Genomic DNA, 22,081 nt, shown 5'->3' with positions numbered 1-22,081 from the left:
CGCAATTTTGCCGCTCAATTTTTTTGTTTATTGAAATTTATAATCAGCAAATTGTTGTTGTTGTTGTTGTGCATATATGTGCGGGTGTGTATATATGTATGTATATTTCTAATTTGCGCTACAAGTGGCTTAAAGTGTACGCGATACGCCGTCTATATATAGTTAACTTCGTCAATGGTGAATGAAACTACTACTGGTGTACAAATAATACAACAACAACAATAAAAATATAAATAAGCAACAACAAAACAACGTTGTTTTGATAGTGAAATGTCGATTGATAAGGCATAAAATCGATATGCCCGCACTTCGGCACGTGCAGACATAGTACTCCATAAAGCAATCGGTATCTTAATAGAATGACACTTTAATGACATCCATTTAGTGCGTTGCTTATGAATGGGATTTTTTTTACGGCTGCATAAATACATACAAACATATATACAGGCTATTTTTAAATATTTTGTTTACTAATTTTTTGAGGAAAATGGCATACATACATACATATGTATGTGCATATCTGGAAACATATGTAGTTAAGCACCTTCAGTTATGTATTTACATATATATTTTTTTAGCTGTCAGTTACTTCAACAGCTGAAACAAAGTCTGGTCAAATAAAAATAAAAAAATAAAAAAAAATTTCGAGTTCTATAATATTGCGCATTACTGTGAAAAAATATTTTTAAAAATTCTTGCTTTCTTAGAACTATAGCGCGCTTCAGAAATATTTATTCAAAATATTTGAAATATTTATTAAACAATTTTAAAAAATTCGTTAGAAGCAAGTGTTGTCATTGAGCACTTAACACAGCTCAAACCCTTGAAGGTCAAAATGGTCACACTAACACAATGCCTTCGCAACAAGCTCAAATTAAGCAACACGCCACTAACTGTGTAGTATATACTATATCTGCGCTACACTTCTTAAAATAAGCCTTGATTTTTTCGTGGGAACATTTTTTTTCCAAAAAATTTTGCGAAATTTCATTTAGCCATTTAAATGAATTACGACGCGCTGAAAACCACAGAAAATTCTTATCAGCGCGCGGATATTTAGGCGTTCCGTTACTTCTGTAGAATCTCGCAAGGTTTAGCCATACATATATATGGTATTTATATATACAATATATATAAATTTACGTAAATATATATTTTTTTTTTGGTTCTCGGTTATTTTTATGCAGCAGAATTAGGTAGTAGCGCTCGAGTTATTTTAGCAGCAGATGAATGGCGAAATATTCCCGATTGCGGTTGGCTAGTTGGAAATAAAATGCGTTGGGTTTTAAAGCCAGAATAAACCCATGAAAGTCCATCTACGTCATTAAGTTTGTGGCGTAGTTAGTACAAGCATTCCAAATATATTAACTATGTTGTAGGGAAAAAATCTTGTATGACAAACTGTTATTCTGTTACTAAGCGGGGTGGTCAGACTTGCTTGAAGCATAAGTTCCTGAATGCCACAGAATTTCAATCCAAGAATCAGTTACTTCGTCGTGTAATGGTATCTTATCTATTATAATGGAGAATCTTTCTTTTTTCTGCATTTTTTGCTAAAGTTTTTTATATTAATCTCTTTTAAATTCTTTAAATTTAGATTCACAATTTATTATTATACTCTCACACACAAATTTTGCTTTTATTGACATTAAAAGTATATTAAAAACACATTAACACGCTTCTAAGTCTACCGAGCTCACTGACCTTTTCCACATCTGCAAAGTGCTTTAAAAATTTGTAATTTACAAGTGTTAATAACACCTTAGATCTTCAACAATACACACACTCAGATCTAAATATTTTAGGGGTAGTTATGATAATTAAGGAGAAAGGGTCATTTGAAATCATTAAGTGAAAATATAGTTGTAGTCCTAATTTCGAACTTATTACACAAAATATGGACGGATGAAAAGTCTCATAAAGAATTCTGAATTATTTCTACTGTGTTGGGTCTCTTTGCTATGTATTGAAATCAAGTTGATAGAGTAAAAATTGAAATAGCAGTTGAGTTGAGTAGATGTACAATTTTCTATACGCTCAGTGGGTTAATAAGACCTTGCTTAGATTCGCAAAGCGATCGAAAATGTTTAAACGAGTTCATAGATGATTTTTAGAATAACTCTAGAACTGATAAGAATGATATGCTTGAACTGTAGAGAGTAAAAAGTTGTGGAGTGAGTATATGACTTTCGAGTTTCTTTAGGTTAAGTGGTTCTCAAACGACGCACCAAGGCCTTTGGGAGACCCATTGTGACACTACACCATCTTTGAACCACTCTGTGGTCTTGATAGTGAAATAGTTCACACAATTTCATATGTGCAACTTTGCTCAAATCATCGGGGAAACTACATCCAATAGTTGCGATTATTTTCATATACAGAGCCTTACATCCGCATAGAAGGTGTACTCGTATTATCGTTTTTAAATATCTACACGTTGCCAGAGTTATATAAATTCCCTCTTTATTAGCATTTAATTGCAGTGTGGTGCCCAATCTGGCCAGTTCATCTGCTACAAAGTGTTCAGGAATATCACTATGTCCTGTGGCCTATTGCAGGTGTATCGTGAAATATGATGTCATTGTCAATAATAAATCCAAGCATTCTTTCACCATCTTTGATGATATTCTATGTGACGTGATTTTAAAGCCTCTTGACTATTCAAGAATATAAATATTAGTCTAGACGTTAACATTCTTTTTGCTTGGTGGACACTGCAATGATCCGGTAGGCGGTATCTGGTATCTACTTTCGTCTAAAAAAATGTGGGAATATAGAATATTGCCAAAGCTTCTGTGATGTCCTAAGGTTGAGGTCAAATATTATATAAATTTGTATCAGTTTTTCACAACTAAGTGTGTAGTTAAGGATAAGCATCCAGGTATTTTGAGAATATTTCCAATACTTTCAATACATCTTTAGTACCTTTGTGCTTGACCCTGCACCTTAATCAAGAGCATACGCTCCCAACCACAACTGCATTCAACCGCAACTAAACTCACCCATCCCACTTTCATGTGCACCAACTCAACCAACTCATCACTTTTTGTAAGTGTAAATTTCCACCAACCCACCGATTAGTAATGCGTGCACGCGTATCTCGACAGATTAAAATTACTTGGCGCGGGTAAACAAAAGAAAAAACTTTTTTTTCACTTTGTAGCCACTCCGCCACACTTGCTGTTGTTGTATGTAAGTTGAAAAAGCAAGTGAGCGTATCAAAGTAAAGCAAAGAAATGGGAAAAGAGAAATGAAGAAAGCCGACAATTGAAATACATAGCTCAGCGATAGCGCCCACAATTATGCTTGTTGACTTGTAATGTATGTATGTATGTGTGTTTCTGATGTTGTTTACACCCAACATCATAAAGCTGCGCTGCGTTGCGTTGGGTTAAGTGGCGTTGAAAGGGTCGTGACATTCATTGACATTGCAGGTCAAAATTGTTGATTTGATTTTAAATGGCAAATATTGTTCAGCGCGCTTGTTAGTGTTGTTACAATTGTAGCACCACCAATGCTTGTTGTTCTTGTTGTTGTATGAAAGTAATTGTGCTTGTTGTTGTAAGAAATTTAATTGTATCGCTTACAAAGAAATTTATCGCCACCGTTTCAACGCTAATTCGCCTTATTGCTTTCACACAGACAAATCATTTGACTTTTCTGACATCAGCTGACTGGCTGACTGCCGCTGTTTGCACACTAGTGTAGTGTGGTGTACTTCTAAGTTTTGTTGTAATTAATAATATTTGTACAGCTGTCGATTGCTTTGTGGGGGTTACACTGATTGCTAATTGAAATGTTTGAACTGATAATGCCGCGTCTCAATGGCGGGTATGTGACGTATAACGGTTGTTTGTTGATAATGTGTAAATCACCGTTTCATATTTATTTTTAGCGTTGCCATCATTAATTAATTGGCGATTTAAGTGAAATTAAGAGCGATGTTATCGCCAAACTAACACAGCAACGGAAGAAATGTAAACAAATGTCAATAAAGAACAAAAACAAAAACAGAAACAAAGATAAAGTGATAACAAAAGTATTTTACAAAAAAAGCAACAACAACCAGAAAAATCACACGCACTCGAAAGTGTTAAGTGCCGAGTGCGCCAAGTGTTATTAAACCTTTATTGGTTTACCGTTAAATATACAGTTAATAGTTTTTTTTTGTTTTTTTTTTTTGTGAATTCACTCATTTTCACTATGACAAATGAGTGGATCGATTTGGCCGATTGCCGTTTACGTGCACCGCTACATGCCGGCTATAATCATCATCAGCTGTTGCTCAACAACAATTACACCGGCTATTCGAGTAAATTCCATTTGCGCGCGCATAAATTACAACAATTGCACACCGTTGGTGCGAAGTTAAAAGGTGAATTTAGATTAACCGTAAATAACTGTGTTTAATTGGCATGCCTAGATCCCTAAGTATACTTATAATTTTGTTATTGCAGTAATTGCTGGCGATTAGCCATATGGAAGCACCATTTAAATTTTTATATCAAATAAATAGGTGCAACGCATTAATTATTTCAATAAACACTTTTTAATAAACAATTAAGGCGCCGCAGTAGTGATTAGTGTAATTGTTTAGTTCGTCGATTTGGTTTCGCAGTTGGTGCTTTTAGTCTTCTTTTTGTAAGATTTCCAAAGTCGCGCATATTACAATATTGCTTTAATGGCTTTTCGTACAAAGTAAAGTTTTCATTATGTCGATATTTTATTTTTAAATTTATTATTTTAAGTTTTTTTAAGATTAAGTGTATTAATTTATTATGAATAACTAAATAAAATCTATAGAAATTCTCGATAACAATATAATAAAATTTAATGGCAATATTATTAAAAAAATTTAATTTTTTTTTTTGCGATATTTAATATACAATTACATTTCTATAATATTACATAAGTATTTACAAATTGTTATATCGAAAGAGATGAACTGGAAGTCGGAGCAAAAACAATTATTTTATTGCATAAATTGTTTGCTTTTTATTATTTAGTTTTTTTTTGTTTTTGCAAAATCTGCATCAAGAAAATCCTTTATGAAATAAAAAAAAGTGAGATGGAAAAATTTTATTTTTTTCCATTTTTTGATGAATATTGAAATTTAGAAATTTATTTTTAAAATTAAAAAAAATTTTTTTTCGAATTTTCCTCTCTCTCTTTTTGTGTACATTTTTCAAAATTTATTTTCCAGAAAGGTTTTCCTGTATTAAAAATCGGTTAATGAATTAATTAATGTGTCTTTAAATTTCAACTATGTTGGCAGCTCTATACAAAAACATTTTTTATTACTTGTTTTTAAATTAGTTTTTTTTTTTTCGAAATTCTGCATTAAGAAAATTTTGTATGAAATTAAAAAAAATTGAGATAGCAACTCTGTTGAAAATTTTTTTAGATTTCTTTTAGGAATATTCAGATTTAAAAATTTACTATTGATATTTTACTTATAATTGGCTTTTTTTTATCTCATTACAGATGTGCCATCACAAATTCCACCACTCACACCCGGCACCAATCGCAAGGTAGCCGAAGTGTTAAAGGCCTCGTTCGCTTCATGGGAAAAGGAGGTGCAGAACTGTAATATAACCAAAGGTGAGTAACTCTTTTATCTTAAATATTTCACAGAAATAGTGGATTAAAAATTTATACACGCATTGTTGAAATTGCGCTTATTGTAAGCTTATGCGATGTTTTTGTGACGTCATTTTAGTGATCGAGAGAGCGAAAGTAATATCATGAATACTTATAAATATAGATATGATTACATTACACCTTCATTACGTTCATTTCGCTTTTAAATTGATTACAAAATATTCTAGAGCTTTGAAAATCACGTCGGAGACCTTAATCTACCACAACTAATATTGGATAGTTTTACTTGAATTTTCTCTCTTAAACTAAAATGTCTCAATGTAGTTGAGTTATAATTCTGATAAATTATGGTTTAGAATTCCGAGAGTCGTCGTCTAATCGATTCTTAAACAAAGAATTTTGCTACTCGATTTATTGAACCGAACTATAAACTCTGTTTCAAGCCTCAGATGAGTTTACTATAACTATGGTGATAAGATCAACTACTATCCAATGAGAGTTTGAGGTCTCTGATTCGAAAAAATTGCATAGAAATTATTTTTCACTGATCATTGAATCCATTTGTTTTTTTAGCAACTTTTCATAATATTAATCTAATAATTTTGTTATAATTTGATACTTCATTTATTAATATTGTTTATGGGTACACCACCCATTCTGTTAATTTTGTGCTCAAGTTAGAGCACTTGATATTTAAACAATAAATGATATTCAAATAATAATATTCTGTTTGCAGTATCCGGATAGTCGTAAATCGTCGACTATTCGATTAACCGTTAATTTTCGACTATCCAGTTAATCATTCGTTGTCGACTATTAGAATAGTGCGAGTTCATTAATTTTCTATTTTTATTAAAAAAAGCGAAACTCACGAAAAATGGTGCGGAAATTTTTATAAATTTTATATACGCGAACAATTGGCATTTTCACAAATTTAAAATGAAAGGATTGGATTTCAAATTTTTTTTTATTTATTCAAATATTCGCAGCAGAGCAACTATTCGAATAGTCATAGTAGAACGGCTATTCGAATACTATTATTCGATAAATATTCATACGAACTGTTACAAAACGCATATTCGAAAAAACGGTTTTCAGGTTATTCGAATATTTTTTAAGTTGCCTAGTTCAAATCTCACTTCTGTAATTTTTTTTTAAATATTTTGTCTAAGAAAAATTACACTAACAAGCATTTCTAATTGAAAGAAACCATAATAAATTTCATTGAGTAACTTTCACATGAGAAAAATCTTCTCACCAAAATCCCTCATCACCACGAACTCAACTCCAAACTCATATTTTAATTACAAATACTCAAAATACTAAACTATTTAATTTGTAAAAACAAATTGGCGCCAGATTCCCACGCTCTCGTTTATTTTGAATTTTTATTAAACCATAAATTCATTAAAAATGCCGAAAAAACTAATTTTCATAGCGCTTTTGCATGCACTCCCACACACAATATTTGAAAACACATAAAAATCCATGTCAATTATTAATCGTGTATTAGCATGTAAAGTAGTTGTACACACATAACACATAATTACAGCAAATAAATTAACACAACTTGCACTCGAATGTGGTATACTCGTATCCATGTATAATCGTATGTGAGCGTGGCTTTTTAATATTCCAGACAAATTTAAACGCATTTGATTGCTTTCGTCAATAATGTTAATTAGGGGAAATTACAAGTGAAATAAAAATTATATTGTCAACACTGTTGAACGAGCATATCGAATGCATACAAATAAACGGTTTTTAATTTTTATTATTATTTTATTATAACTAAGTTTTTTTTTTTGAGTAATTTCACATGTCTTGAGAAAAATGTTGATCAAACGAAATGAATTGCAATCATTACATGCATATTAATATTAATTGATTTCCGTTTTATATTTTTATTTTTGTTTTTTATTATCAGATCCCCGCGAATGGAAGGAGGAGCACGTCATCTATTGGCTGAATTGGGCAAGCAAAGAATTCTCACTGGTCTCAATGAATTTGGAGCCTTTTATTAAAATGAAAGGACGTGATATGATTGAATTAGGCAAAGAGCGGTTTCTGGCAATAACGCCACCTTTCACGGGCGATATTTTGTGGGAACACTTGGATATACTGCAGAAGGGTGAGTGAAAAAAAAATTCTATAAAAAATGAGAAAAATAGAAAAAACAAAAAATTGATAAAAATGCTTAAAAACAAATAAAATGCATAGAAAATCATGAAAAAAATGTAAAAAAAATAAAAAGAAACAATTTTTCGGAAAAATCAAAATTGTTATTACAACATGTAAACGCTGCGTTAATGTGTCTGCGTGCGCGCATGCGCTATTGTGCGCTAGAAATTAGTATGAAAAAAATGCACATTTACACGAAGGTCGATGTCATGTTCGAATGGCTTGCACGGTGCATATTAATGCGCAGGTGGCGCCAGCGAGATTTCATTTCGATTTTAACTGTTTCCCATTTCTACTTTTCATATGCGCTGCAAGATTTCTCCTTTCAAGGACATGCTTTGAAAATATAATTAATACAGCAATTGAATTGAATTTGCCGCTGGCCTTTGGTCTTTTATAAACAATTCACTTTTCGTTAGCTGTGAGTGACATTTTTAAATAAACCATTTTTCCGCTGGCATAACAACATATTAAATATAAATCGAGTTAAAATTTACAGGCCAACAACAACATATGCCACGAGTAGATACTATGTATGTTGTTGTAAAAACACTTTTTCCCTGGGAAATGTAAAGGAAAATTAAATTTAAACTTCCGTTAATATCGTACAACTAAAGGCCAGTGAGTATAGTTGACTTGTAGTGTAGAAGACTGGCCAGTTGGAAGGGTTACAATTTGCAGCTGCTGTTTCAGCCAGCTAACCTGTTGCAAAACATGTTTACATGTGAGAATATATACACCAGCGCTCACATACGCGCTTTTACTATGGCAACGCTGTAGGAAAAATTAGACTTGTTTGAGTAATATTTAGCATTACTTCATTAGAAATGTTGGCTAAATTATATTAGGTCTACTTTGCTTCCGCCGATTTTTTTTTTGTAAATTTAAGGCTTTATTGTATAAAAACGGTTACAATCAAATTATTGGTCGTCGCTAGCTACTACTTTTGACCATCTTTCTGGCAGCATGTGTGTTCCTTGACGAAAGAACTACTTATCTTTCGAGTCGATCCAAGTATCAATCCAATTTTTGACTTCTTCATAAGAACTGAAGTGCTCGTTAGCTAGACCGTGTGCCATTGATCGGAACAAGTGGTAGTCAGATGGAGCAACGTCTAGAGAATACGGCGAGTGGGATAAGATCTCCCATTTCAGCGTCTCCAAATATTTTTTGACCACCTTTGCGACGTGAGGCCGAGCATTGTCGTGCTGGATAATGACTTTATCGTGTCTTTCCTCGCACTGTGGCCGTTTTTCTTGTAGTGCTCGGCTCAAATGCATCAATTGCGTTCGATATCGATCTCCTGTGATAGTTTCAGTCGAGTAATGCTTCCAATTCAGCATTTGCGAAAATCTTCTCCATTCCACCACCATGTTAGTCTTCGACTTCATAATCAACATTCTTAAAACGTTGAAACGATTCGCGACATGTTCTTTCACTTAGGACAGCCTCACCGTACGTATCCGAATGCATTCGATGAGCCTCAGCCGCACTTTTCTTGGAATTAAAAAAGAAAAACAAAATTTCCCGCAAATGTTGAGAATAAGTTTGGGATGCCAGCAGATCTCTACAAATATTTTGTTGGGTAAATGTTGACACAAATGTCCAAGATCGATATAAAACGATTTAATCGATTTAATCGACCAGTGCTTGATCCTAGAGGCATCTATTGGAAAACGTCTTCTAAGATATAAATAGCTAGCTTATTTTTTTTTAGATTTTACTAGATTAAGACCTCTGAAAATACTTTCTATTTCAAAAATTGTTCAAAAGTCTTCTATGTCTGTAGTAACAGTGATAGGTTTTATTAAAGAAATGTCAATTTTGGTAGAGTATTTTTTTGGTTTAGAAGAATAATGCATTTTTGTTCTAATTTTTATCGCACTTTCTAAGAATAACTCTTAAAATAGCCGCTTTCCTACAGGGTGTCAGTTCTTTATGTGTGAGTGTGTGCATCTCTGTATTACATGCAATATTCTCTGAGCACTTCAACTATCCTAACTCATTTTTCCAACCTCTCTAACTGTGAATAGCGAAAAAATAGTATTATTTGGTGGAGAGTGGAAAGAAAACAGCGGACACGCTAGAAGTATCAAACACACACACACACATAAACACATTCGCGAAGCAAAATATTGCACTAAAAGCGGATGTCTTCGAGGTAACAAAATCACCTCGCTGGCCGTCTATGTCCGCCCAGCCGTCGGCTAAAATGCAACCGGACCAGTCAGCTTTTGCCTTGAGTGGTCGCTGATGATTTTCATTGATTTTCCACTTCCACGCGGCATCACTTTGTATTATTGACGCAAATTCGATTGTGAACGGGTTAAGTTGGCTTGTGTCACGGCAGCTGCCACCACCTGCTTCTTCTCCTCCTCCCACTACAACAACGACACACAAGGTGCGCTCACAAAAAGCTGCCGTGCGACTTTGACGCGTGGCTCACCACTACACACGTGTACACCGTTAGACGTATATGTGTGTGTGCCCTACTGGTAGCACTCTACCTATGTAATACTCCACTGGTAGCTTAACTTATCGGCCCGCTGATAAGGTTAATGGCTGAAAGGAAGTAGACAATAATCGTAATCATACGCAAATTTGCTTATCACCGAATGTTGTTTGCGAAAAATGCTGCATTCATTCATAGAATTTGTGTGTTTTTTTATCGCTTGAATGGAAAGTTGTGAATGGGTTTCGCAAATTGATTTGGTCCACATGCTTTTAGGCACATATACAACATATGCTTTTGCTATTTAGTTGCGAAAAAATGGTTGTAGATATTCGAGAAATCAACTTGAAATTGACTTGAATGGGCGCTTAAAGGCAGTAATGTGATTTCATATTTCTTTAAAAAGGTGTTTAAAATGTGTAAGAACTTATTAATTCAACCCTTAAGCTTTCATGGAAAATCACGTGAATATTGTTAAAATATTATTAAGTTTTTTTGCAAATCTTATAGAATTACTTATTACCTTTTAGACAGTGTCACCTTATTAGTGCCACGTGTAGCTGAGTATAGGTTTGATAAGATATTGTGTTAAAATGTACCCTAATTTCAAGGAAATGATATACTGAAGAAGGGAAGTAAAGGAAAGTTAAATACACTGAAGGTACCATAGATATTTATATAAGCAGTCTTCTTGAAACCTAGAGCCGGTAGACTGTAGAACCAGTCTTGTATAGATAGTTCTCAGAAAGCTCAAATCTACAAAGTACGCTATAAGTGCTCAATGGAGCGTTCTTCTTTCCTCGTTAAGGGTATAGATGGATTTCAAAATTTGAAAAAAAAAATAATATTATCTAACGGGTGATTTTTTTGAGGTTAGGATTTTCATGCATTAGTATTTGACAGATCACGTGGGATTTCAGACATGGTGTCAAAGAGAAAGATGCTCAGTATGCTTTGACATTTCATCATGAATAGACTTACTAACGAGCAACGCTTGCAAATCATTGAATTTTATTACCAAAATCAGTGTTCGGTTCGAAATGTGAAATCCGCTTTTTTATCGACAAATTTTGTTCAGCGATGAGGCTCATTTCTGGTTGAATGGCTACGTAAATAAGCAAAATTGCCGCATTTGGGGTGAAGAGCAACCAGAAGCCGTTCAAGAACTGCCCATGCATCCCGAAAAATGCACTGTTTGGTGTGGTTTGTACGCTGGTGGAATCATTGGACCGTATTTTTTCAAAGATGCTGTTGGACGCAACGTTACGGTGAATGGCGATCGCTATCGTTCGATGCTAACAAACTTTTTGTTGCCAAAAATGGAAGAACTGAACTTGGTTGACATGTGGTTTCAACAAGATGGCGCTACATGCCACACAGCTCGCGATTCTATGGCCATTTTGAGGGAAAACTTCGGAGAACAATTCATCTCAAGAAATGGACCCGTAAGTTGGCCACCAAGATCATGCGATTTAACGCCTTTAGACTATTTTTTGTGGGGCTACGTCAAGTCTAAAGTCTACAGAAATAAGCCAGCAACTATTCCAGCTTTGGAAGACAACATTTCCGAAGAAATTCGGGCTATTCCGGCCGAAATGCTCGAAAAAGTTGCCCAAAATTGGACTTTCCGAATGGACCACCTAAGACGCAGCCGCGGTCAACATTTAAATGAAATTATCTTCAAAAAGTAAATGTCATGAACCAATCTAACGTTTCAAATAAAGAACCGATGAGATTTTGCAAATTTTATGCGTTTTTTTTTTTTAAAAAAGTTATCAAGCTCTTAAAAAATCACCCTTTAGTTAATGAACGGTTAAAACACTGTAAAAAATTCAAATTTCAATATTTCATTTTTTCTTTGTTCATTAACGAGATCTATGCATGCATTATCGATATATTTTTGGTTTATTGATTTTAGATGAACCAATCATGAGTTATGATGCCCACCGGAAGACGTTATTTTTGGGCACGTCATGGGAGATGAGGTGTTAACGCCTGAGTTTTAGGAATTTTTAAATAAAAATTTAAAACAATACTGTTTAAATATGTTTCTTTGATACGCTGAATTGTGTAAATGAAATATATGATTGTATATATTTAAAAATAAAATTTAAAACTGCCCCTGTTTTCAGCCTCTGAAACTCACATAACCCTTTAAGACATAGCAAAGTCCTAGAACGCTTACATGTGTAATCCAGAAATAAATGGGGGGCGACAGATAACAATAATTCAATGAGTCATAAGACCTTAAGATAAGATCCCTTCTACTTGACAAGAATTAAAAAAAGGTAATAATCCCTTTCGATTGTCGCAAATCTTAGTAATAGTAGGCTATAAAGAACAAAAGTGCTGAAACTACTGTAAGAAAACGCTTTCTCAAATATCATTATTGGATTTTTCGTTAGCTGTTTCCTAGAATTCAAATAACTCAAGGTATATTTTTAATGATACATATTCTCCATTCCCCTGAAAATTTAGAATAATGATAGATAACCTTTGGAATAGTAAAGGTAAATCTAGAGCTTTTCATAGCAATTTCGAATTATTTTTTTTTTTTTGTTTTCTTCTTAAATATTTCTTTTTGATCTCATAGTTTTTTAACATATATTTCTCCCATTTTAAATAATTTCTGCTAATTTTTGATCTATTTTTAAATTTTTTTTTTCTAATTTTTTTTTATTTTTGTTTTGTTTTCATTTAGATTGTGAAAAATTTGGCAATGATGATGTTGTTAATGTACAACAACAACAACAACAACAACAAAACTCCTTTGAAACATCCACAACGGCGTCACATTGTGGCTCCGATCAGCAAGTTGGCAATTATTTAGGCAATAACAGTAATAATAATAACAATAACAACAACAACAATAACAACAGTCACAGAATAACAACGGATTACGCAACACCACCAGCCAGTGAGAAAAGTAGCTTCCATTCACCATCGGTGCATCACAGTGGTGAGTAGAGAAGAAATTTATATTTTTTTTTATTTTTAATTTTATATTTATGATATTATATAATATTATTTATTTATTAATTAATTTATAATTTATTCCAATTTCTCAAAATGTTTTCATGAAAAATCTTAATTTTTTTATGGGTTGAATATAAAAATTTTTTTTTCAATAATTTTTAGAATTTATTCAATTGAAAAAAAGTTTTTTAGGAATATTTCAAGTAATGAAAATGTAGCTTACTGTATTAAATGGGTTTTATTTAATCATCTAATTCCAAATTTTAATATTTTCGCCATAATCAAATTGTTTAGCCAGTGTGCTCATACCTAGGCCGCCTAGCGGACGTAGTTTGTTTTCGATTAAACGCATTGGTAATCTTTATTTTGCCAAAACTTTGCAATGCTTATCATAAAATGTGCAAAATCAAGTTCAATTTCGAACATAAACACTTATACATACATACATACACACATATATATGTAGTATATATACAAATATATACATATACATTAGTATATTTGTTGTTTTGGCAGTAGCCAAACTCTTCCGCGATATCATTTATTAACGTATTTGCTATTTCGCGTGTGTGCATCCGGCGTGTGCCAATTATACCAACAAAACGAGCGCATACATATGAGTACATAAATTATGTATTAATATACATACTAATTTGTACATATGTGGCAACGACTGACTACAACCGCAACCATAAAATTACCAAAAAAGAGTTTATTTTGACTTTCAATTTGTATGCTTCATTTCGTTTTGCCCATTGATTTGATTTTAATTTATGACAACACCATCTATATGTATTGTTTATTAATTGCTAATTTGAACTTTGTTTGGACAAACTATTAATTTTATTTGCTGTTCAACTCATTTATTTACCATAACTGTGCACGATTCGATGTGAAATGAAACGGAAATTAATTTTCGAAAAATTATACCAAGCAATAAATACATATTAGACAGCTATTTGAGCCAGAAAAAACACAAAAAAAATTTTGTAGAAGACCCCCTCTTCGACTAGCTGCAAGCGCTTGGCGCCAGCCACCGACCGCCAACGGCGCGCGCACAACCCACGTTCTCCTGTGTGCTTCTTTTTTCATCTCACGCGCCATATTAATAGAGCACCTCCCACTTCTACACGACGCTGATACGTTGTTGTTTACATATTTTGTTTTATGCTTTTTTTTTTCAATAATTTAAATTGAATTAAAGTTGCACTGCCTCCGTCGCCGCAAAAGTCATGACAGCAGCGGTAGCTTCTGCTCTCACAGCATCCAACTCAACTCCAAATGGTAATATTAATGATATACAAAATTTTTATTCAGTTTGTTACATTGACAACTACAACAAAAACAACAAATATGTTGCGTATCTCATATCTCGTACTTCGTGTGTTTGTGCGCATTTCCTTTTCGAGTTCGTCTCACTCGTGTGCGCTGTCGTGGTGTTAACATGAACTAGTGTGTAAGCAATAAATTTATTTATCGCATTTATTAATATATTCACGGTGGGGCTTAATTGAGCTGATGATGGTGGTCAGGCGGCATAATGCACATTAAATGGATGAGTTATCAAAATGCAACAACAACAGCAACAACAAGCAGATAAACAAATGAAATGCACTGCTGTAGATATATGTATATTTGGTTACATTTCATTTTATATTACATATTATTTTTGGGTAGCGCTGGATGCTGTCGCTGCTGACAGTCGCGCTGGCCCAGTGGCTCACTTAATATTAATTTCTTGACCACAACCACACAACACTCACTTGTTGTCCGTCCGCCTCTGCTTGCCACCGTCTGTCATTGCCGTTGACATTATAATAAATTAGCTGAATTTATGTGCTTTCGGCCGCTTATGATGCGTTGTGAAACAATGCCTAAATAAATAAATAAACTAATACAAATGATCTGATGTGCTTGGCAATAGTAATGAAATCTAATTAAATGAGCCGAAACTTAATAACATCGAAATGAAAGCAAATACATCTCTGTATCTGTGTGCTCATGCAAATGAGTGCTGTGAGTGAATGAAGCAATCAAAAAAAGTTTGCTGATAAACAAATTGAAATAAAGTGAAATAAAAATAATTAATTAGTTAGCAGATAAACCCGTAGTTGTGTCCATCGACTGGGATAAAGCAGTTGCAAGTAAAGGGAAATACAGTATAATCTTGATAAACCGAACCAAGCAGTGTTCGAAATATCGGTATGTTCGGTTTACCTAAATGTCGAATAAAAAACTTCGAGCAGAACTAATAAATAAAAGTAGACTATTTTATTCCACTTCAAAAACTTATTTTATACATTTATGAGAATTATTAATTATTTTCAAAGAAATTTGCAACCTTTTCTTGGTGATCATTTTCATTCTGACTGCTGAATCCCATTCCGCGTCATAAAGAATTTTGTTGGAGCATTTTTAAGGACATCTTCGTCTACGATATCTCAAGCTTTTGATGCCAAAAAAATCAACATCCTTCAAGGAAGATTTTTATACCCTGAACAGGGTATATTAAGTTTGTCACGAAGTTTGTAACACCCAGAAGGAAGTGTCGGAGGCCCTATAAAGTATATACATGTATAAATGATCAGTATGTTGAACTGAGTCGATTTAGCCACGTCTGTCTGTCTGTCCGCCCGTCTGTCTGCATATATACGAACTAGTCCTTCAGTTTTTAAGATATCGTTTTGAAATTTTGCAGATGTTATTTTCTCTTCAAGAAGCTGCTCATTTGTCGGAACTGCCGATATCGGATCACTATATCATATAGCTGCCATACAAACTGAACCATCGGAATCAAGGGGTTGTATGGAAAACTTCCGCATTTTACTACATATCTTCACGAATTTTGGTGTGAGTTAGAATTAGTAAAATGTTTTCTTTTTTTACTTACTTTTTCTTATGTCTTTAGATTTGCTTAAACACATAGTTACTAAAAGAAATGAAAATGAAGTTAACGTTTTTTCTTGTTTCTTTCTTAAATGTCAGTATATTTTTGGCTTTTCCGCGCTTTTTCTGGCATCTTCCTCTAAAATAGTGCAGTCTCATCCGCATTATAAACTTGATAATATATAAGGACCTTTTCTGCCATTATTATAGTTTTTTGTCAATAGACCGATCGTTCGATAGTTTCTCGCTAGATACATTCAGAAATTTCATTTTATTTTGTGTACGGACTTTGTTAATCCAACCATTAATAGCCATAAATTCAGCGTTTGGACCATAAATTTCAGCACAGATTAGCTTAGTCTAATGCACTTGTATTTTCTTTCAAGATCTCTGATGAAATTGATGTATGGTTTTGCGGTTTTTATTGTAAGCCAATTGTACATCTGTTCTCCCATCAGTTGGCAGGTCACATGGTTTTGTGTTTATTAATACAAAAATACAAATTAAAAATAATAATAAATTTCAGGAACAAATTTAAAATGGCATGAGTCATATGTAAAAAATACCACACTGTTTACATAAAAGTGCCCATTGAAAGCATACATTCAAATAAAAAAAAAAACAAAAAACGGGAACTCCCCCGATAACAGACAAAAAGAAAAGCGATTAAAGTGTCCGGATTTATGAGGTAAATCAAAAAGCAGAGTGTCCGAATTATGGAGATTCTACTGTATGCATAAACAGCTATGAAGACTTAGCTCGTTTGCAAGTTCAGGTGCCAAGCTTGGTATTAAGAAATTTTGGTATAATCATTTTTTGATTATTTTTAAATTTATTACTTTGGCTAATTAGATTATAAAATCAGGAATAATAAATTTATGAAATCTGTTTTCATTTGGAGCATTGAAAACCTATATCGCTCATTTTACCATTTTAACCTGAACTGAACCGCCTACGGTTGCATACCTGAACTACTAGAAAATATTAATTAATAGCTTAATGGTTTTTTGATGGTGTTATGCTAATGTTCTATAAGTTCTAAAAATGTTGACAAATTGAACGAAATTTTTAAGCGTCTTTTTACACAACAAATATTGTTTTATACCGTGTGATCTTTACAGGAGAATATGTTTCGATATATTTACTGCTTCTAGGTAGGTTTTTAAGATGTCTCCAAAAAGATAGTTGTTAATTCAAATCCTTTGTAATGCAATGCAATGCATCTTCCAACTTTCATACGAGTCGTCAAAAACCATCTAGTCTTAAGGGGCACACCTAGTGTGATGGCCTAAAAAATGGTGATTTTTGGGAATTTTTATTAAAAAAAATACTTTATCAATTATTTCAAAATTTTAAGAATATATATATCACATGTTTCAAGAATATACAGTGAAATTTTTGAAGAAAAAAATTAAAAATTTTTAAAGTTATAGTCGATCTCCAACGGCGCGAAAAAAACGTCCTTCACTGCTGCAGTGATTCCGGCCTTCTCCGTGGATGAAATCTACAAAAAAAAAATTCTCCTTAAACTAGATAATATTGTCTGTACAATGATCTACGATAAAAAAGCAAAAATTGACAATATGGCGGCGTTTTAAAAAAAATAGTCGAATTTTACACAAAATTTTGGTCGTTTTTGGCTGCCAAAATTCGATTTTTTTATCAGATCAAAAATCGATAGGTCATTGTACGGAGAACTATATATAAAACATGTAAAAAGAATTCGATAGTGATCGGACTGCAGCAAATTCTGAAAATGCTGTTTCGAGAAAAACGCGTTTAAGATAAAATTATCGTTTTCACTGTTACCGAGCGGCTGCTCTTTAAATTGCTATAACTCAAAAACTATTTGAGATATTGAATTGAAATTTTAATCTGTTATTTTTAAAGGTGTAATCTACCGAAATATGAAACAAAAAATTGATTTTTTTGAAATTGCACACTAGGTGTGCCCCTTAACTACTTTATGAATATAGTTTATTCAATATCAGAACGAACCCCTAACGATGAGCCCATTCCATTGGCTCAGCTAATTTTTAACTGTTTCTCGGCCAAGTTTCTTTCGACAGAGCAAAAAAAAAGTAGGCGTTGGGGTTGAGAGAATAAGTCCAGATTTTTTCATAGAATTTCGAGCAAATCCACATCATCTTTCTTTGCAAAATTGATGTCCTTAATCAAAAGGTCAATTCATTGTGGACTTGGCATTGCAAAAGCTGCGTATCCAGAATTTATGCTGAAAACTGGCCTATCTAACATTGGCCGATGAACTGTAAATTTATTTTTAGAAAATTTTTAATTTAAATTTGAAAGATCTTTGAACAGAACTTAGAAATTCTAAGCTCTTTCGTGACTACTATTCGAGGTTAAAAGGATTAACGATCTCAGAATTACTATACGATTTTATATGCTGAGATGACACTACATATAATATATATTAACCAAAACCTCAGAACATAGTGTTAAACCAGACCGCAGTCACAAAACCACAGCAATAATCCTAAAGCTCGGTTGTCGCTTTATGGTGCTATCGTAATTGTACCTCCAAATGAGTCATGCACTCTTATATAGATCTAATTATATCTTCGGTGCCTTGTGCCCCGCTGAAGAGTACTGACCTTGTATTATTTAATTGTTTGCATTTTATTATAAATTTTCTGTGATTTAAGTTTGTTTTAGCTAGTTTTAGCTAGTTTAAATATACTATTTCATTTTTGTTGTTGTTCTTAATCTTTTATTTTCGCACTGACTCATTGTTGCATTAGCATATTCTCGTGTTATTTGCATATTTAACCAATAAAAAAGTTTGCGTCACAATTCTTCGTTCCAAGACAAGTTGCAATCAACGACTTGAGCTCTATCTGTTAAGTCTGTCCAAGTATTTACTGCAAATTAAATAAATTATATTATTTTAAAGTATTGTTGTTATTGTTATTAAATGATTTCTACTTTCAAATATACTTAAGTATATAAACACACACCCATACAGTTGCATGAAATTGTCCGCTTTTTTAGAGCCACTCTTTGTAATCCTTAAGTCCGCTTCACCAACCATCGTGTTTGCTTTTAAATCAATTATTTTACAATTTTTATTTTCACGTATGTCTGTTTGTTTGTCATCACTGCTCGGCCCAGGTGTTCGATGCATGGAACCCATTTGTTCTCTCGCCCTTTCTTTGCAGCGACATTTACATATCATTGAGTTTTTATGCATTTTTGTGGCGTTGAGTGTGTGTGTGAGTGTGTTTTTGTGTGAAAGGGGAGCCGCAATTAATTGTACTGTTTTATGTTAATATTGCACTTAAAGAAATCTTACATGGATTTGGTTTACTTGAAAATTTTTATTTGGATTTTGTAAGTTCAGAGTTCGCAAAGGCTTTGAGGTTCTGTTGTTCAGTAAATCTCTTTTTAAAACAAAAAAAAAAATTTATTTTTTATAAAAATTTAAAATAATTTTTTTTTTTTAATTTTTATAAATAAATATAAATAAATATAAATAATAAATTGTATTATTTTTTATAAATTTTTTTTTTATTTTTTATAAAATATTTTTCATTGATTTTTTATCAAATTAAAAAAAATCATATTGCTCACCCTCCGCTTCATATCGTCAAGTAAATATCAAAATTAATCGCTCAAATGCCTGCAAATACCAGTTGACCTTAAAGAAAATCCCATTGTCATTTTCAAAATCAACAAACTGGAACAAAAGTGAATCTTAGCTGACAATTGCTCATGTCTACGCAGACATAGTCTCACCTACAAACCAACTCGGTACAGTAATTTCCACTTAACTAATACTAATGCACCCGAAGTAATTCATAGGTGACATAATTTTTCAAGCCGCAAAACTGTCTGTCTAACTGAGGCACGGCAAGTCTACAAAGGAAATGAGAAAAATCTAAGCTCTAGTAGAATTGATTTTTTATACCCAGTGCTAGTTGTTGGTTGCCGTTAAAGTGGAAAGTTAAGAGCATATTACGTTATTTTCGAACAGGGAATTGAAGATAAATTAGGGTGAGCACATAACGGATTGTTTTTGATTCGGTCACGTTTAATTTTGATAGAGCAGGTCTCACATAGTGTTATCTTTGAGGCCTCAGTAGCTTTATTAAATCATTCATTGGGTACAGTTATGCACATTCCTCTCTAATAAAGGCAGTAGAATGGAATCATAACTGAGTGATATTTTTGTGACACGTTTTATAGATTAATGATTCTGAAAATAATTTAATTTTCATTCACTAAATATTAAAGGAATCGTTTTTCTAGAATGAGTCACTAAAGATTTATTTTTCAGATAAGAAAAAATTATATATTCCTGACGGGATCACTTTAAGTATAGATCTTTTTCTATTTAAATCACTAATCACCCCTATGAACACCCTGTTTAAATCGTAAGCAACTACCGAGGTTCATTAGCCGAGCGTGAGGGGAGCGTAAGTGTCACTCACAACGTCAATTAAGTGGACTGAATCATGCGGTGAAATATTTGTAAATCTGCATACAGTATGAGACTACAGAAATGTGACTGCAGACAGACATACTACAAAAGCAATGTGGAACAAATATATTTTACACAAGTATATAAATATGTATGTATCTATGTTTGTATGTATTTGTGTTCATATAGTAAAACGCGCGATTTCGATTATTGTCTGCGAATTGGGTACATTGTACTCTCATTATTTGCGAGCTGAAAAACTGAATGTACGAGCATTATATACACATACTGTATATATTAATTTTTAGTTTCATTCATGTACACATATGTATGTATGTATGTATGTTTGTACATAGGTATGCTATAACATGGGCACAACCACAATGCGTCAAGCTTGGACAAACATTTTACGCATGATGCATTTTACATAGTACAAAAAACTGACCAAAACAAGAAAAACAAAAACAACAACAATAACAACAAATAAACAGCAATAAAAAATCGCGTAATTCTGTTGTACAACAAAGGAGACGTACATAGAAGTGTAAAAACATATGTGTGGCACACTAAAAAGAGTCAATAATACTCGGAGCATAATAAAAAAAAACACAGCAAAAACAAAACAAATGTATGTAGCGTATTTTATAATAATAATAACTTTAATTAAGCATTTTAGGACATTGCACCCACACTTTTTCATTGAAATTTACGAAGTATTTGTGTTGATTTGCTTTACAAGATCGCCAATGGCACTGAACTTATGGGTTATAGTTACCCAGTAATCGTAATTAATTTCATATTAAATGGCAGTCGTTAAGTGGAAATTAAAATATGAAACATATTGTAGACAGTAAAATAGTCTAAGGTACAAAATAATATTGAAAACTTGAATAACAACACGAAAGTATTATGAAATACATATTAAATAGTTACACAAAACAACAATAACAAAAACTAAATCACATCACACTAAGTAAAATAGTTATAAAACAAATTTTATTACTTAATTTTTAAAAGTGAAAAATAAATAAAAAATAAAAAATTTTGAAATAAAATTGCCAAAAAATTATAAAAAAAAAAAATTAAATTAAATTAAAAAATAATTATTAATAAAATTTAATAATTTGTTATATTTTTATTTAATTTTATAAAATTATTTATTTTAATAAAATAAGTAGATGTAATAATAAATTAGACTTAAAAAATCGAGTAAGAAAGTCTTAAATTCGGATTTAACAAAACATAAATTACTCTCGAAAACTCGTTTGATCTAGTGGTATTAAATATATGGAGATATCAGCAAGAATTTTTCTAAAATGTGTTTTTGAAAATCAGTTATCCTTATTAGGGATCGTTGCGAACTGATTATATCAATTTTTAGTAAAAGACTTGCCATATTTATTTTCTGCAACATCCACTTTAAGCTCGTCACTATCAACGCCATTAAAAGAAATTATATTTGTTATTATTATATAGTGACTTCAGGGAGATATGTACCGAATTCAACCATTTTCGATATGAACTAATGTTTAATTCAGCGAAAA

General features: G+C 32.5%; 1 protein-coding gene across 3 annotated transcripts in view; it reads left to right on the top strand.

Moving 5' to 3' along the window:
• LOC105219016 (ETS-like protein pointed) overlaps window positions 1-22,081 on the top strand; it is a 200,955-nt gene that overhangs the window by 123,886 nt on the left and 54,988 nt on the right. For 2 of the 3 annotated variants that reach the window (XM_054225565.1, XM_054225564.1), the window contains exons 4-6: window positions 5,485-5,601; window positions 7,529-7,732; window positions 12,936-13,193. In XM_054225565.1, the coding sequence (XP_054081540.1) occupies window positions 5,485-5,601; window positions 7,529-7,732; window positions 12,936-13,193 (579 nt within the window). Of the gene's footprint in view, window positions 1-4,126; window positions 4,376-5,484; window positions 5,602-7,528; window positions 7,733-12,935; window positions 13,194-22,081 lie in introns of those variants that run through there. The other variant, XM_011194944.3, reaches the window with a different exon arrangement.

Source organism: Zeugodacus cucurbitae, chromosome 2 (genome assembly GCF_028554725.1).
Source record: "Zeugodacus cucurbitae isolate PBARC_wt_2022May chromosome 2, idZeuCucr1.2, whole genome shotgun sequence".
In the NCBI taxonomy this organism is placed as follows: domain Eukaryota; kingdom Metazoa; phylum Arthropoda; class Insecta; order Diptera; family Tephritidae; genus Zeugodacus; species Zeugodacus cucurbitae.
This window is presented reverse-complemented; position numbering and strand designations above follow the sequence as displayed.